A 15054-nucleotide genomic window follows, 5' to 3' on the forward strand; every position below is an offset into this window, starting at 1 on the left:
TCCTTTTAATGAATTCTAAATTCTTTTAACCCACCATTAAAACCAAACCCATTTTCCAAGTCCACCTCAGGGCTCTTCCAAGTGAGTACCCTGCAAAGGGAGCTCTCTGTCAAATGTTGTTAGTGGTGAATGTTCTGTGAATCCTCAAGAACACAAATATGCTCTGAACACAATAAACAACCTATCAGAAGATATTTCTATCCTACAGAGCAGAGCCCTGTCATTTTTTACTTAGTCTTCTGTGGAGGCCCAGCTGGTGTGGACTCTCCATCCCTGGAAGTGTTCAAGGCCAGGCTACATGGGGCAACCTGGTGTAGTGTTCCAACCCCATGGCAAGGGGTTGGAACAAGATGAGTTTTTAAGATGCCTTCCAACCTAAACTATTCCATGATTCACACAATTTGACTACATGAAATCCCAACCCAAAGTACGAAGATTATTCTCAAAACCCTCAATGCTTTCCAAGCACGGCTGAAGAAGATTCACATTCAGTTCACAACAGGCTGACCAACTGGAAGCATTTACAGCTTGCTCCAGGAGTTTTTTTCATTGTAAAATAACAACTGACAAGTACACGACAAACAGCAATAATTGGCCGTGCCAGGCACGCCGTGTATTGCAAGCGTGGATGCAGACGGCAAGGCAGGAGCTGCTTTCTGGGATAGGCTGCAAAAATAGCAAAGCCTGACATTTAAAGATTTTTCTCCTTCATTCTGGAGGCAGGTTTCAAGTACAGTAGTGCAGATTTTCATCAGTCTCTTCTTGGAAACAGAGCAAAGCCTCGGGTCATGGGGATTCAGGAAGGTGTTTTAGTTGTGGGCAGAGCGGGAGAAGACAACCTTATGTCTGTGAGGATGGTAAAGATTCACACTTCAGAAGGTAGAAGAAAAGGTAGCAGCTGAGAATGGATTGAGACTTACAGAGATTGCCAAGATATTTTACTCCAGAGGAGCTCATTTCAGATCATGTTTGTACAAACTCTGGGCTTCTCATCACACCAGCTTCTCTTTCCATGTGCATCTTCCAGTGTCACCTTCTCCATCCAGGTCCATCTTCTCACCTCTTTTTCTTTCTTTGCCATTACACCAATGTAAGCACCTGCATCTCAGTACCAATATGATGACAGTAGGATTGTTCCTTGTACATTCGTCCCAACATTTAAAATATTTGTCTTACAAACATCAGTTACATGACAATGGAGTTGTCTGAGTTTTTTGGGAAGGGGTGGAGAAGTGGGGTTTTTTGTGGTAAGGACATTGTTTATCACATGTTACCATCTGTCTTTGAGAGCAAAACTAAATAAATAAATGATGTCTCTGGCTGAGACTCAGAAATCCATTTGCAGCTTCCATCAATTTCATCTGGAACCGAAAGAGCTCCAGATGAAATTGATACCAAACGGCATCAAACAAAAAGGGCTGCCTGGCCATAATTTATGAATACACGGTGACCTCTTGATGAGGGTGTTTACTGAATGGATATGCTGGTTTAATCTATCAGCAAACTGCTGGAAAAGCAAAGCAGCAATCCCAATACCAGCTGGAGGCAGCCAAATCCATAAACACGGAGGGACAACACATTTGTTCTCACGTCCCACCCCTGACCTCCAGCAGCTCCACAGAATAGTTTGTTAAGGGAAGCCAGTCTGGCAACACAGACTTCGGCTAATTTAAAAGGACACATTCCCTAAGGAGAAAGAGAAAGCTTTGGAAAACAGACTGATACTCAGATCTCAAAAGTTTAGAGTGGCTTTGGTTTGCCATCATTAATTTATAGTGATCACAGTTAAGAGATGCCTGTAATTACTACTTTGAAAACTTTTCTCCTTAAGTCAACCACTAAAAATACAGAACCACTCCAATACAGAGTGCTGTCTGCTTACTCCAGAGTCCACAAGCAATTTCCAGGATAAAATGCCAGTTTTAGAAGCTAAGCTAGGAGTAGGAACAGAGGTGTCTCGTGCTGTGTAGTTTGGTTATTTCCCCAGAAGTTTTCCAATGTATGAGCAGCATCATGAGCTGGATTTACTTGATTTGACTTCCTCCGCCAAGTAAATGAGTTGAACAGTGCTAGTCTGCAGAGATGTTTGTAAGTCTGGGAAAAACACATCCAAATCTCTTAGGGATGGTTTTATGAAGATCTGAAAGCTAGCACTGGAGCCCAACTGCAGAGCAGACCCTGGAGGCACTGAGTGTGTGGGTTACTAACCTCAGCTCCTCACCTGAGAGGAACAGACCAAACCTCCCCCAAAGCCTGATCCCAAGGGAGTTTCAGAGGTGATGGTCAGATTTGGCAGGCTGAGAAGGAACTCTCCCTCAGGTCTTCAAAGGCTTACCTCTTCCAAGAGGTTTAACTCCAGCCACTGGCTCTCAGGGCTGTAACAGCCCAAGGACAGCCTGACACACAAGTGACAAACAGTGATTATATCAATCAGAATCCATGCTGGGTCATCCAGGAACTGTTTCCTGCAGGATTCACGTGCTGCTCAGCTCCCCCTGTCCGTATCTTCTTCTCCCTTTCTCTCTTTGCCACGGTTTTATGTTCTTTGTCAACTACTTCTTGAGTTTTCACATATTTGATACTTTTTCATTCTTTCCCCATCCCCCCTAGAAAAAGTCCAAAATAAAATAATCCATAGCTAAGTAAGAGAATTGTGCATCTAAGCAAGATGGAACCATAGAATATCCTGAGCTGGACGGAACCCACAACAATCCAGTCCAACTCCTGGCCCTGCACAGGGCAAATCCCAGAATCCCACCCCGTGGATGGGAGTGATGTCCATGTTCCTGGGTCCTGGTGCATTACTTTAACTCTAAAAGTAATACATAATTTGACTTACTATACTGTTTTAAGGAACTGAGATCTGAAAATACCCTTAAACCTACAAGGACTGGATGTCTTCTGAATGTTGCTGAGTTCCCTCAGACCTCATTTCTGTGGAATGAGCTCCACAAAGCACCAGGCTCGGTACAGGTTCTCCAATTAGCTCGGTAATAACAAAACCAATAAAATGGAAAAGCTCATTTTGCATTATTGTTATGAAAGAAAACTTTCCCTCTCACCTAATGAAGTTGTCCATCATTCTGCAATTCCTACCTGCATATGCACGGTGTCAGCAGGGGTCATTAAAGCTTTTGGAAACCAAGGAGCAGCACAAAATGTTTTCTAGTTTTCAAGTAGGGCTTCATGTGGTTCTTTATACATTGAAAAGGCAGCAAGGAACTGCTCATTTACAAACTATATTCTGCACATTTTAAGAACATACAAAAAATACTACGACATCGTGGAGAAAAGGAGGCTCAGGGGGGACCTTCTTGCTCTCCACAACTCCCTGGAGGGTGGAGCCAGGTGGGAGTTGGGCTCTGTTCCCAGGGAACAAGGGAGAAGACAGGAGGAAATGGCCTCAAGCTGTGCCAGGGGAGGTTCAGGTTGGATACTAGGAAAATTGTTTCATGGAAAGGGTTGTCAGCCTTGACACAGCTGCCCAGGACAGGGGTGGAGCCCCCAGCCCTGTAAGTGTTCAAAAAACATGTGGATGTGGCACTTGAGGACATGGTTTAATGGTGGTGCTGGATGATGGCTGCACTGGATGACCTTAAAGGCTTTTCCAGCCTTAACAATCCTATGATTCTATGGTTAAAACTGCAAGTTAAAATAATAAAAGGAGGTAATTTCTTAAACATTTTTGTTATACTTGTTCATCTCTATCTGTAAAGCTCTACCTGAGTTTGGAGGAAAATCAATTGATTTCTGGGTGGTTTTGTTGTGTTTTTGGTTTTTTTTTTAACTGATAAAATGAGATTAATGTCTCCTCTTGTCTCAGCTTTCAGAGGGTACAATGTGCTTCTTTTTCCACAACCTATCTCAGAAATCAATATAGAAGGAACCCAAGGAATTACTGTGCCAAGACAAACGTGGAATGAGAGCAAAATTATTCAGTATATGCAGATGGAAGAAACTACCTGCAGGACATTTTTACTCAGAACAAGATTCCTTTTTGAGATCTGCATCACAGACTGCACAATGGAAAGCATCATCCCAGCACTAGTGGGGCACATGGAGCTACTGGAATTGCAACAAAACTTCTTTCTCCACGTGAGCAGATTGATTCAGGGCAAACTGAGAAAATGGTTCCTATTTAATTCCATCAAGTGTCGTGCAGATGTTTGGCCTTCATAGCATTTAAATCTGCTGTGGAAAAAGCTGCAATAAATTGCTCTACTATGAGAAAATTTAACTTGCTTGTTGGGAAAAAAACAAAACAGCAGAAGGTCTTTACACACTTATATGTCAGTTAGTTTTGCTGAAAAAAGCCAAAACTGAAAGGAATCTGATCAAGCCTGATTCCCATTGAAGTGCCCCATCCTGGAGACACGGACAGTGTGAGGATGCCATAATGTACCACACCACAAGGAGTTTATCAGGAGATACCAGGAAATTACTGAAGTGTTTAGTCCAACACACACACACAAAAGTGTGTTTTTACCATATGAAAAGAAATAATCTAATATATTGTCATTGCTCCAAAGTCTTATTATTACATCTCTGCTCTGCCCCTCAGCAACATCTATTTGTAGCCCTGAGAGAACAAAACAATGCAAAAAACTTAAAAAACAAACATTTACTTTTCTTCCAGTGTTTCCCACGTCTATCCAAAAGAAGAGACTGAATCTATGCATGTATGTCTTAGAAAATAAAACCTATTTTATAGTAATAATCCTTTCTATGGGCTGTTATGGCAATATTTTACATGAAAAAGTAGTCAGCTGCTGTTGCCTCAGTCTAGTATTGTGCTTGTGTGTCTCTGTTTCAGTGCATTACAGAAATGTCTAGGATTTATCAGCAGTTATAGCCTCACATAGCGCTGAGACAGGAACTCACACGTGTCAACAGCACTGCCTATTGATTCATAAACTTGGTAAAAGTCACAGCCTCCCATGGGCAGAGTTCAGGTTTATTATTTACACCTTGTCTCTCAGACCCAGTCAGGCAGTCCCGAAAGAAATTGGGAGGAAATGTAATTTTCCTGTTTTAGCTTCCCAAATCTGCTCTCCCCTTCCAACTTCTCCAAATCCACCCATCACAGAATGAGCAGAGCATGTTCTGTGGCACTTGCACATCGTGGTGGAACCTCAGCTGGTTTGTGGCTAGTGCACAATCTCCATACCATGATCATCATGGGAGAACCTACAAACCTTAGACTTGTTTCAAGAGACAAACACACCAGTGGTGCTGGATAAATGGTTGGACTCGATGATCTTAGGGGTCTTTTCCAATCTGAAAGACTCTTGGCTGTGAGGGTGGGGAGGCCCTGGTACAGGTTGCCCAGAGAAGCTGTGGCTGCTTCATCCCTGGAAGTGTCCAAGGCCAGGTTGGATGGGCTTAGAGCAACCTGGGATAGTGGAAGATGTCCCTGCCCACGGCAAATAAGCTTTAAGGTCCCTCCCAACCCAAGCCACTCCATGATTCTAAAATCCTATGATCCCCGTGGACCCACGGGATGCTCTCATAAGGTAACACCAGGCAGCACAAGTAAAATACTGTTGTTATTCAGAAACAAAAAAGCTGAAAAAGATTTAAAAAAAACCAGGAATGGAACAGGGAATGTATAGATCTGCAGTGAAGCCAAGCTACACTGCATAAATTAGGATAAACCACAAATGTGTCTGCCACAGTCTGTCCTGGCAACCAACTCGAGCCTGTAAGAAGCCAACTGCACCTCCTGGAAACACACAGCCCGAATTTGTAGATGCTATCACAATGGCAAGCTTCACACATCAACAGAGCTCTCAACAAAGCTGAATTCAACAGGAGAGCTTCCTTGAGAAATCATTTTGGCACAGAAAATTGAACTTAATAGTTAACCCTAGGTATGAGGGTTGGAGGTCACGGATTCCCTAGGAAGGTCTCAGCCACCACAGCAAGTCATGAAACCTCTGGGTTTCTGGGACTCCCTGTTCCTCAGAGATTAGCACACACTGCAAACATTAAAAAACTTATTTAAAGGTATTAAAAACTCCAGAAATAGCTTATTTCTCTGAGAAGGAATCCACTGTCTTTCACAGAGTCACAGAATCAATCAGGTTCTTCCTCCCCCTGTCAGAGAAATGGCTGAATCTATCAAAATCAAATTACCATTAATATAATGATCTGTTGTACTTCACTTGAATCTTTAACAGCTGGTGAGTATTTTAACACCATCTTTTTTCACATATGTGGCCGGGGGATGAAATAAGTTGCTCCTTTCTGTTTTCCACGGTTGTAGACAGGGTTTGGAGGGAATATATGGACAGAACAGATGTAAGGATGACACATCTGGTTCTGTGTTTGTTGTGTGGGGGCTTGTTTCTATTTCCTCCTCACCTTCACATCCTTTGCAATCCTTCCTGCCACTCTCTGCAAGTGCTCAGGAATTCTCCTTGGGAGGGGGAGACAGATGGGAGAACATACTTAGCAGAGAAAAAGAGAGGAACCTTCTGGTCTTCCCCCATCCTTTTCCCTCCTCACTTCCGTTTGTTTCTCCTAGGACTTTCAGGAGATAACTGAGCAACACAGTGTGTCCAATACCGGTCCCAGTTCGAAAGAGAAGCTGCAGAAAGCAGGAGAACCATCCTATTTCCCCAAAATGGAACAAGAAGCTTGAATTCACATCAACAGTGAGAAGCACAAACAGATCAGCTCATCAAAGTAAAGACAAGGGTGTTTTCAACAGCAGAACTATGGAAAAGCACCCTGCTGTGCATGGGGCAAAATGAAACCAGGTTCAAAAGCACATCATAAAATCATTTACTTTGGAAAAGATCATGGAGCTATCACTATACAGCACATTCAGGGGGCAGGCTGTTGTGACAGATACTGGTTTTATCTCACAAGCAGAAGTCAGTTCCCCCAGCCCAAGTACTGGGTGAAGGTGGCCAGGAGAGCTCAGATCTGGGATCCTGGTCCATGGGATGCCAGCACAGGGCAGGAGCCACATCAGCACAGCTGGACACACAGTTGGTGCTGAGAGGGACCCCAACAGGGATATGTCCCACTAGGAGCTCCACTCTACCTCCTGAGTTCCTCCACAGTGACCAAAACACTGGAGAAATTTATGGCTCTTATAAATTCCTGCTCTACTCAGCAATTTCAAGTACATAGTCTCCAAAAATTGAGCTTTCTGAAGCACCACTCCAAATGGGGGCTGCCACTTAAGTCTTTCTTATTTGGTTCCATCATCAGAAAGAAAAAAACAAACCTGATATCTTTTGATAATTTTCCTCTGCCTATAGTACACTTTACAGCTTCAAGTAATTAAACAGATCAGTTGTTATTCACCAGGCTTGGAAAAAACTCAAATGCTCCCCCCGTGACTGGATTGTGCCATATTATTTAACTTGCTCAATTCCACCACGGAAGATTGTTGTGTAATGAAAACAGATCATGTTTTCAAAAAAATTAAGGCTAACATATGATTTGCATTTTACATTATATATTGAAAAGCAAATGCATGAATGTATTTCAGCTGCACTGAAGGAAAACCAAGAGAAAATCCAGAGCAAAATTTCCTCGTATTTCTTTTCTGTTCTGCCCTGTATTTTCTTCATAAACGAGGTAACAGGTAATCACTAAAATGATGAAAGATAAATGTGAATTGAATTGGAAAAAAAACCCTGAAAATCTTAATTAAGAAAAGACAATAAACATCCTCCTCTAGAAATCCCTTCATTAAAAAGCTCATGTTCCTCACACAGCCTGTATATTAAAAAACTGAATAAGTGATATAAGTGGTATAAATATTCATAGAATCACATGATTTGGGTTGGAAGGGACCTTAAAGTTCATCTCATGTCATGAGCAGGGACACCTTCCACTAGATCAGGCTGCTCCAAGCCCTGTCCAACCTAGCCTTGAAGAAATATTTATAATCTTGAGGGTAAATATTGCAAGGCAAAGAAAACTGTGTTATAAGCAGCAGAGTTAATTTATAAAATACTGACTGTAATTGATAAAACATTTGGGATCTTCCAAGACATTGCTGAGAAGGTCCTTGCTATGGGTGTAATCCTAATGATATTAAGAGTTATTATTTGATAAAAATAAGGTGGCAGACTTGCAGAAAATAAAAGCTATCTTTAAAACTATTGCTTTGGAAGTCCTCAAGGTAAGGATGGGGTGAGAGAGAACAGACTGTGGACCATGGAGAGGGAATATGCTGTTTTCTGGCTGACAGAAGAAAGCACTGAGGACCATCTTCAGGAGATGTTTTCCTCTCTACAGTGACTCCAAAGGAAACTTTGCACCCGAGGGAGCACTGCATGTCCAAAATTTAGATGGCTCTGAAGGGATACCATGTCATATCATCTTCTGCCTGCTCTGTTCCTCACAACCCCCCCTCTCCAAAATGCACATGATAACGGGGGAACTTAAAGAAAGGAAGAAGCAGCATATGGGCTTCCAGGATCTCTGAGGCAAAAACGACAGATGCAAGAGAGGACTGAGACTTGTGGATTCTGGTGGAGGAAAATGCCTGAAGGCCATCGAGGCTTTGTGCTGTTATTTGATATGAATGAGGCATTTTGAAGACTGGACACAGCGACAGCAGCCGTGGGAAACTGTTTAAGGGGTTTGGAGCAGGCAGGGATCAGACTGACAGATGTTTGGAGGGAACTGTGATGACATGTTGGCCATGTCCAGTGAGAACTCGAGCCTGAGGAAAAGAACAAATTGCAGCACAGGAGCATTTGAGTCATGGTCTTATTTAAAAAAAAAAAAAAAAAAAATCTGAAAATTTGCTTTCCCGTTTCTTCCTGGGTAAGGTCTGCTGGCTGGATATTGGAGCAGACCGGTGACGACACAGATTTCATCAGCATAATCAGGAGAAAGAAGTTGCAATGCGTTCAGCCACAAAAGAAGGAAAATGCCTGGGAAAGGCAATTAGTGAAAAAGGAAAGGAGAGCAAGGGAAGACAGAAACTTGAAAATAAGGGGCATAAAAGAAGAATAATTATGTAATGACAATAATGATGATAGAGGTGGTGAAAAATGATGATTTACCACAGCACCAACCCCAAACTGAGGGAGTTCCTTGTTTATGAGGTTCTGAAAGTTATAGATCCTATGAAATCCAACAGCATGAATTCACTTCTTTGCTACTATTACTGTGTAGTTGGTATTTCTTCGACATTTACTCATGAGGTAATTTTCTACCCAGCTACTACTTCCCAGCTCCACACAAAAGAGCACCTTATGTAAGTGGCATTTTGCTTAGCACAGGTGAGGGTGTTTCCATGCACTGCACCACAAATTCACAACTGAGAAGGAAATTCAGGTACACAGCTGAAATAACTGCCTGTAACAACATAAACAGCCCTCCAGACATTCCACTGAATTGCTGTATCACACTTTAATAATTCAAATTATGTTTTAGCATGTGTACAACATGAAAAGCTGTCTGGCTTTGTTGTATGGTTTGACACGTTAAGCATGTGCTCACACACAAACATTCTTGAAACCTTTCTTTCTAAGGGTGATTTTCTTCATTTCTACAATAGTTTCCTCTTATCTCAGCTTAAAACATGGATGTGCAATTCAAAATCACCTGATACTAAAAACTTTCAAAAATAGAGTTGAAAACCTTCTCTCTTGCCATTAAAAATAAACCTAGGGGGATCCCACCTCCTTTATGAGTTGATTTAAGAAGAGATTACTAGTTACTTCTATAAATACATATTTTTATGGTTTTTCCCCAACAATCCAGATACCCTGTGCCAAGTCTGGCCACATTCTACTCCCCTAATTCCCAGCAGGACCATCTTTCCATGGCACCCATTTCTCCAAACAGACTAGTGGAGGTAAGACAAGCAGCATCCTGTCATTTCAATGCTGACAGATATGACAGATGTTCCAGGGAATTAATGTGTATAAACCTAAATATGAGTGACTACAACCAATTAAAATGCTGAAGAACATACTGAAGCCTTTACAGCCTGTAACCAGTTTGAGGTTGTTACTTCTGCTTGGATTAAAAACAACAACAACAACAACAACAAAAAAGCAGCAGAAAGTCTGCATGGTTCTAGAATTCGAATTTGAATTGCTACACCCCAAATGCATTTTAAACTGTATTTAAAGTAAAATTAAAAAGTCAGTTAGTTCTCTAATTCCCTGATCTCCAAGTTTGCGGTTTTCCCTCTTATTTTTCTTACTCTTTAATGAGACAGAACAACTGTAAGAGCTATAAATTCACTCTCAGCAATTAGTAATTCACTAAAATACAGCTTTTAAATATTTTAACATAACTCACATAAACCATTTTAACACAATATTCTGTGTTAAAAAGTAGCAGACAGGGATGGGTGTTTCAGATACCCCAAAACAGCCAGCCCATACAAATAGTTTCATCCTCTCTCCTCTGATTTAATCTGGAATGGGAAAGTAATGGATATGGCACTGTGTAAGCAGGGTTTAAAAAATTCACATTCCTGAAAGTTTTCTGGTTTAATTCCTACAGACAACTAGCGAATATTAATGGAGACTCTTGGAATTTAAAAGGTGGATCCTGCAAGACATACAGACTAAATTTAGAAAGTGAGATTCTCAGGGATTTTCCTGAATTATATATTTTGATTGCTGTTTATGGCATGGATTAACCAGATAACTGAGTCAGAGGCAGCTCCAATGGACTGTAATGGCACACAAATTGACTATTTGGGGTTAGTAATTTGTAGGGAGGGAAAAGAAGACTCTCAGACAGAGTTTCCTTGCAAAAAATGGCTGAAAGGAGGGATATTTGCAGCCAGGAAAAACTGTTTAAAGGCCCCTCAGAGTGAAGTTAAAGCCCTTTGCAGCGTTTACCTCCAAGAGTGCCCTGTCTGAACCACCCAGTCTGTGCTGCGCTGCCAGACCAAGCTGCGAGGGCAAAGAAAACACATTTTGAAGGTTCCGAAATGAATTTGTGTGTTCAACCCACAACAACACAAGGGCTGGGAAAGTTACCGGCTGCTGCCTTTGTTCCCAGAGATTAACCCGGCACACAGGAATAATGGGCTGGATTTACCCCGGCCAGCAGACGCTGACTGACAATTGTCGAGGTACTGCATTAAACATCCTTTGGCTGCCTCCTGCTCGATTCATTTAACACTTGTGAATGAATCTCAGCTCGTTTTTCCCCTGTTCAAAGCACAGCTACACACACTGGTTTTAAACCCACACCGGTACACAGATCTTACCACGTATGTGCCACCGTGAAGCGACGACGCTGGCGGATGCTTTTATTCACCAGCAACTTTCTGAAAAAGCAGGGAGAGTTCCTGGGAGAGCTGCGAGGAGAAATCTTTGGAGACGTGGGTCTGTTCCCGGGCAGCTTGGGGGGCTCGAGCTCTAAATGCATTTGTTCTTTGAAAGTCCTGATGTAAATCTCGGACTCGGGAGTAGCAAGTTCCCTAGAAGCCTCTTTCGCTGTCATAGCTCAGATGATGTGGGGAGCTCTCACCATTCAGAAAACGCAACAAAAACGCAGCGGAGTCAAAGCGCGGTTAAACCCCGCTCATTCACAAGGCTGGGCTCCAAAGGGAAGGCTGCCTGAAGCAGCAGCAGCACGAATGGAAGGATGGTAAGCCAGGGCTGTCAGAAAAGCCTTTCTGAGCCCAGCTCTCCCCCTGAAAATGCGCCAGGGTGGTGTTGGTGTGTCAGCTCTGTGGTCGCCACCGACGCGCCGGAGCCATTCAGCCCCGCACAGCAGCTCATGAAAAATTCATCACCACCAGCTCCACATCAATCCCTTCCCTCCAGCATTCTGCCTGCACCTTCTGAACTGAAAACCGGCGGATTCTTCGCGTGCGCGAATAAAATCAAGGAATTTCCCAGCCTGTGCAACCCGCTTCATTCCGGGGCTTTAATAAAAGGTCTTCATTGAGAATTAGTTTTCCCCGAGCCACAGGAGCTCCACCCAGGACGTGCTTATTGGCTCGGGATTATTTTGACAACTGGACTCTATTCTGCCCTGTCTTGCGTGAGGAGTGTGTGGGATCCTCAGGACATTTTAATACCCTGACATTGGTCCTGGGCATCGCCCGGCGCATCCCGGAAGAGACCTCTGGGATGGCAGCGCTGGCTCCGGGAGAGGTGTGAGCAGCACTAAGAGCAGACACGATAAAAGGTCTAGTAGGGAAAAAAAGAGGTAGGGAATGGTATTCTGTAGGAACAAAGCATGCAAGAATCCATAAACACTGTCCTGGGATCTACACACAGCCAAAGGGCAAAATCTCTGCCAAAACCCCAAAGGATGGGAGACTTGATGTAAGTTAATTCAAATTAATTTACGCATTATATCTACTTAAATTAATTTAAAAAAAAAAAAAAAAACCACAATTTTTTTTTTCTGGACAAACACCATGAAAGCAACTTCTGCACTTGCAAGGCTAAAAAAACCAACATCAAAGTAAGGAAGTTAAAGACAAGATTTGATGCTGATAGTAAGAACATAATAAATATTGCAACGAGGGGCAGAGCATCTTTTTAACTGCTCAAAAGTATGTCACCTTAAACGTAAATACAATAAATCTTTTTAAAGGAGGAGGAGACAGGGAAGAGCAAACCCAGCTGGCCTGTGGCCCGAGATGTGATTGCACAGTACAGGCATCAATTACACAACAAATCCCCACCAGTCCCTGTCCATTCCAGTGGTTTTTCACCCAAATATCCCAAAACAATTAACAAAATCATCAGCATGCCTTCCTCAACTTCGGAGGCTTGTAGGAGAGAGCTTCCCTGTAATGGAGCCTATAGAGGAGTTTCCAGACATCCTCCTTAACCTGCCCTATAATATTTACCATTCACATTTATTAAAAACCAAAAGAAACAAAAAAAAAAAAACAAAGAGCCTGAGCCTAACCTGAGGACACTGGAAATGCAGTGTGATTTATTACTGAGAGGTTCAGGCAGTAGCAGAACAGGAATATTTAATGCATTAGGAATTATGATGTGTTAGGCTGTGAACTGTTACTCGACTGCACTGACAGGCAGTGAGAGACAAAGGGAAGCTTGAGAGCTTTGCTGAATGAGAAACAAAATCCACACAAATGCTTCCAATCTGGAATTTGACACAGAAAGAAAAAATTAACTTCCTAACTCACCAGGAAGCAAATGGGATATTGGAGGGGTCTTGTGAGACTAAATCTCATATTAAAGAACCAGTAAATCCATGCCTTTTCCTAAAGCTATTCAAAGGGCAAGAGAAGAAAGGGAAATCACCTTTTGAAAGCAATAAAAGATGCTGTACAAGGGCATGCTGCTCATTCTGAGTGGGTGCTGTCCTTCCCTGAATTCAGAGACGGTACAGAACAGTGTCCATTAAGAGAGCGCTTCCCATCATTTGGGCATCCATAAATTAACAATGAGCTCTCAGCCCCACAGCCTGGAGAAGGTCCTGTGGTAACACGGGCAAAGAAATGCAAGACTAAGCTAATGAGAAAGGAAAAGGAGACTGTGGGGGGAAGCAGAGCTCCATTCCCTTGGGAAAGCATAAAGAATGGAAATACAAAGTGCCACCCGTTGCTTCAGGTGCCTCTCTAAGCTGAGAGCACTTTGAAGGCTCACCATGAACACAGGATATTTCTTCTTCACGGTTCAAATACCTTCCAGGTTGGTGTTCCAACCACCACCCTTTATGTTGCCAACTTATGGTGTTACACACACAGAGGACTCTGCAGCCAGTGACTGTAAAGTCTCCACTGATTTGTAGCACTGGAATCCTGGCAAGGCACGTGGCTTTACTCCAGGATAAGCCAAGAAGAGGTGAGAACAAGAACATCTCAAGAGCCTTGAGCTAACTGGCATGAAAGCTTGGTATCTGAAAAAATCTGGCAATAATTCTGAAAAGTGAATGTTGCTGTATTTGCTGAGCAACAGCAGAAATGGCAGACAGAGCATGGAGGGCACCAGAGCCCTGGAAAGATTCAAAGAATCCCAGACGGCTTTGGGTTGGAAGGGACCTTAAAGCCCAACCTGTTCTACCCCCTGCCATAGGCAGGGACACCTTCCATTATCCCTGGTTGCTCCAAGTCCCATCCAACCTGGCCTTGGACGCTCCCAGAGATAGGGCAGCCACAGCTTCTCTGGGCAGTCTGTGCCAGGACCTCACCACCCTCACAGCCAAGAATTCGTTCCCAATATCCCATCTGACCCTGCCCTCTGGCAGTTTGAATCCATTCCCCTTTGTCCTGTCCCTCCAGGCCCTTGTAAATAGTCTCTCACCAACCAGCAACCCCAAGTCCTTCTCCAGGGCTGCTTCATCTGTCCATCTCCAAGCCTGCATCGATCCCAGGAGTGTAAGGACAGGGTTACTGATGCTGCCCTGATACACACACAAAATGGTCAACAGGCATCTCACTCTTTCCTGAACTTCTGCAACACTCCAGTTACCCACTTTAATGCAATAATTTGTTTATCAATACAGATTATTGCCTGCAATAGATCAGTAGTTCAAGAGTAACAATTTCATCACATCACCAAGGGGATCAGCAATACAAAGGAAAAGTTGAGGAGAGGGAAAAGATGATTGAAAGGAAGTGCCTGCCAGCACTGGCAGGAAAATGAGACTGCTTGGAAGAACAAGGACAACCAAGGAAACTTCCAAAAGTTTACTTGGGTGAGGTTTCACACACACTTCTTACCTCCCCGAAGTGTCTAGAACTGCAGAAGGTTTTAATATATATATATATATATATATATATAACTGATGGAGGTGATAAACAACATTTTCAAGTGTGCAACTCCTCATCAAATCTGATCTTCAGCATGTTGGGAGCAATTGCTAAGCAACGAGAATCCATACCTTTCCTTTACAGTAGCACCATTAGTTACCTGGTTTTAAGTTGTAATGCCAAGAGAAAATAGAATGCCAGGGAAGAGGGACCTCTGAGTGTCCTACATGCTTCAGTAGAAAGGAAAAGCTCTTAGTTGACTTTCCACAGCACTTTCAGTTGGTGGCAGAGTAATTGGACAGTTGTTCCTCACAGCACACTCTTCTAGAAGCACATTTAGATAAAAGCAGTTAGGAAGCTCCCCTCTGTTA

General features: G+C 42.9%; 1 protein-coding gene across 2 annotated transcripts in view; it reads right to left on the reverse strand.

The window, feature by feature from the left end:
• The window catches only part of PDE4B (phosphodiesterase 4B), a 173526-nt gene that overhangs the window by 143797 nt on the left and 14675 nt on the right, over nt 1-15054 (reverse strand). Inside the window, exon 1 of one of the 2 annotated variants that reach the window (XM_027891114.1) lies at nt 11210-11776. The exons of the other annotated variant lie outside the window; for it this stretch is intronic. Coding sequence (XP_027746915.1) covers nt 11210-11445 — 236 coding nt within the window. The 5' untranslated portion in view covers nt 11446-11776. Of the gene's footprint in view, nt 1-11209; nt 11777-15054 lie in introns of those variants that run through there. 2 annotated transcript variants of the gene reach the window in all.

Source organism: Empidonax traillii, unplaced genomic scaffold, assembly GCF_003031625.1.
Source record: "Empidonax traillii isolate 1590-97213 ecotype Southwest subspecies unplaced genomic scaffold, ASM303162v1 scaffold309:size1915965, whole genome shotgun sequence".
In the NCBI taxonomy this organism is placed as follows: Eukaryota; Metazoa; Chordata; class Aves; order Passeriformes; family Tyrannidae; genus Empidonax; species Empidonax traillii.